The 2,262-nt window shown below is 39.9% G+C and overlaps 1 protein-coding gene across 1 annotated transcript in view; it reads left to right on the top strand.

Moving 5' to 3' along the window:
- Positions 1 to 2,262, top strand: part of LOC106535446 (vacuolar protein sorting-associated protein 54) — a gene marked incomplete at its 3' end in the record, with an annotated part of 10,484 nt that overhangs the window by 7,069 nt on the left and 1,153 nt on the right. Inside the window, 1 exon segment of the mRNA XM_014032447.1 lies at positions 1,331 to 1,572. Within this exon segment, the coding sequence (XP_013887901.1) occupies positions 1,331 to 1,572 (242 nt within the window).

The raw sequence follows: 2,262 nt of genomic DNA, 5'->3' as shown, positions 1-2,262 counted from the left end.
TGTGTGTGTGTGTGTGTGTGTGTGTGTGTGTGTGTGTGTGTGTGTGTGTGTGTGATTCTGCTACAAGTCCTTAAGATTCATGACTGGAGTCAGTTTTGTGAGCCATTCTCATGATGCACTAAAGATTTCCCCGTCAGGGTTTCAGACTGGTAGGAGCTGCAGTCCAGCCCACACAGCGACACAAACAGGCAGAAGTGCCTGTGAGAACAAAACGCTGAGTCACTGTCCACCCACTGTCTGTATGCTTCACCCTCTGACTAATAACTCTGATTACAAATCCAACAAATGCATTTTTAAATGTCACGTTCTAATGCACACTCCCGTCTGGTAAAGCAGAAATGAAGAGTGTCACTAATAGTGTTTCCATCCAGTTGTAGAGTGAATTTCTATCAAACTTTTCAAAATTAGCAAAATATTAAAAAATAACAATTTGAATCTAAACTGTTTCCATCTAGTATCCCTCTCAACCGTTTGATGTGAATAAACGAGGCTACGAAACGTGTGATTACGTCAGAAACGCGTGATTACATCAGACGAGGCTACGCAATGCGTGATTACGTCAGACGAGGCTACGCAACGCGTGATTACGTCAGACAAGGCTACGCAACGCGTGATTACATCAGACGAGGCTACGCAACGTGTGATTACATCAGATGAGGCTACGCAACGTGTGATTACGTCAGACGAGGCTACGCAACGTGTGATTACATCAGATGAAGCTACGGGACACGTGATAATGTCAGATGAGGCTACGCAACGTGTGATTACGTCAGACGAGGCTACGCAACGACCGCAACCATTTTCACAACTTTTCTTTTCTTTTCGACGGAGTTTGAAAATTTATCACGGACCGAAGAGTATAAGTTAAACAACTTCGTTAAAGAAACTTGTTGCAATGAGATGTTAAATAAAGCACAGTTACTGATACTGGAGTAAAACCCAAATTATTAAGGCTTTTTGTTAGTTTAGTTGTAACATTTTTCTATTAAAAGTAAATTTTGTGAAGTTATAATTTGAAAAAAACAACTGAAGCATGTGATATAAAACAAATCACCGTGGTAACGAGGCAACGCATGGTCATGTAAATATACAACTTCCGTAGACTAGATCGTCTCATTTCACAGCCGTTTATGCAGCCGACAGCAGCAGCCTACGGCCCACGTCTGCTACGTCCTACGTCGGTTGCAACCCATGAATTGAGACAGTGTTTGAATGTATTTATAATTTACTTGTAATGAAAAGTAAAAAAAAGCATCAAACCTTTCTGATCCCCAATAACAAACAACATTCAGACGGCTGTGATCTCCTTTGTTTCCATGTGTCTTTGCAGGTGAGGGGCGGGGCCTGTGCAATGGTCCATCTGTGGTGTCAGAACATGACCGGTGGACCGTGTACAGTTCGAAGGTCAACCTCCCTGCTGCACTGAATGACCCACGACTTGCCAAACGAGAGTCTGACTTTTTCACCAAAACATGGGGGCTGGACTTCACAGAGACAGAGGTAATGCCCTCCTTCTACCTCCCCAACATCACCAGGGACCACTTCGGGCCATACCTGCAGGAGATGAGCCAGGTAACCGCTGTGTTGAACTATTCAAAGCTTTTATTCCTGATTCAGAACAAATTGTCTGAACATTTTTGTATCTTTGACGTCAGTAGACTAGAACTTGAAGAGACTAATTAGAACCCTTGGCTACAAAAGGAAATGCAGTGTAATGCTCAAATGTTTTATTTAGTTTTTATTTTTTTGATGTTTAAGATTGCCTTCTTTTCATTAAAAACAAAATAAATTCTATATGCAATAGAAGAAAAAACACAAGTCACAAATCAAATAAAAGGCAGCAGAAAGAAGAAAAACATCTTGTATCTGCCCCCTTTTTCCTCAAGAATAAATTCAAACAGTAGTTATAAAAATATCAAATCATTCTCAAACAATTTGTATAAATACACATTATGCTGTTTTATATTTGTTTAACAAACCAACTTTTATCATTCTCTTAAACATAAAGATTGGTCTGGCACTTATACCATCACTCTCCAGATTATCCCTTAGTCTTATTCCTTGGATTGAAGTAGACTGGTTTTTTTTGTTACCTCCACCAAGGAGGTTATATTTCCTGTCTGTCTCTGGTCAATCACGAAGGCACATGGAAATAAAACTTTACACCAAATTATTTTTAAATTGAAATAATCAAATTGAAATGTTTACTTACAATGCTAATGCTCTCACTCTCTGGTGCTCAAGAGGTAGAGGAGCCAAATG

The sequence above is a fragment of the Austrofundulus limnaeus genome, unplaced genomic scaffold (assembly GCF_001266775.1).
Source record: "Austrofundulus limnaeus strain Quisiro unplaced genomic scaffold, Austrofundulus_limnaeus-1.0 Scaffold1452, whole genome shotgun sequence".
Taxonomy (NCBI): Eukaryota; Metazoa; Chordata; class Actinopteri; order Cyprinodontiformes; family Rivulidae; genus Austrofundulus; species Austrofundulus limnaeus.
Note: the sequence above shows the minus strand (reverse complement) of the source record. Positions and strands in the feature narration are given on the sequence as shown.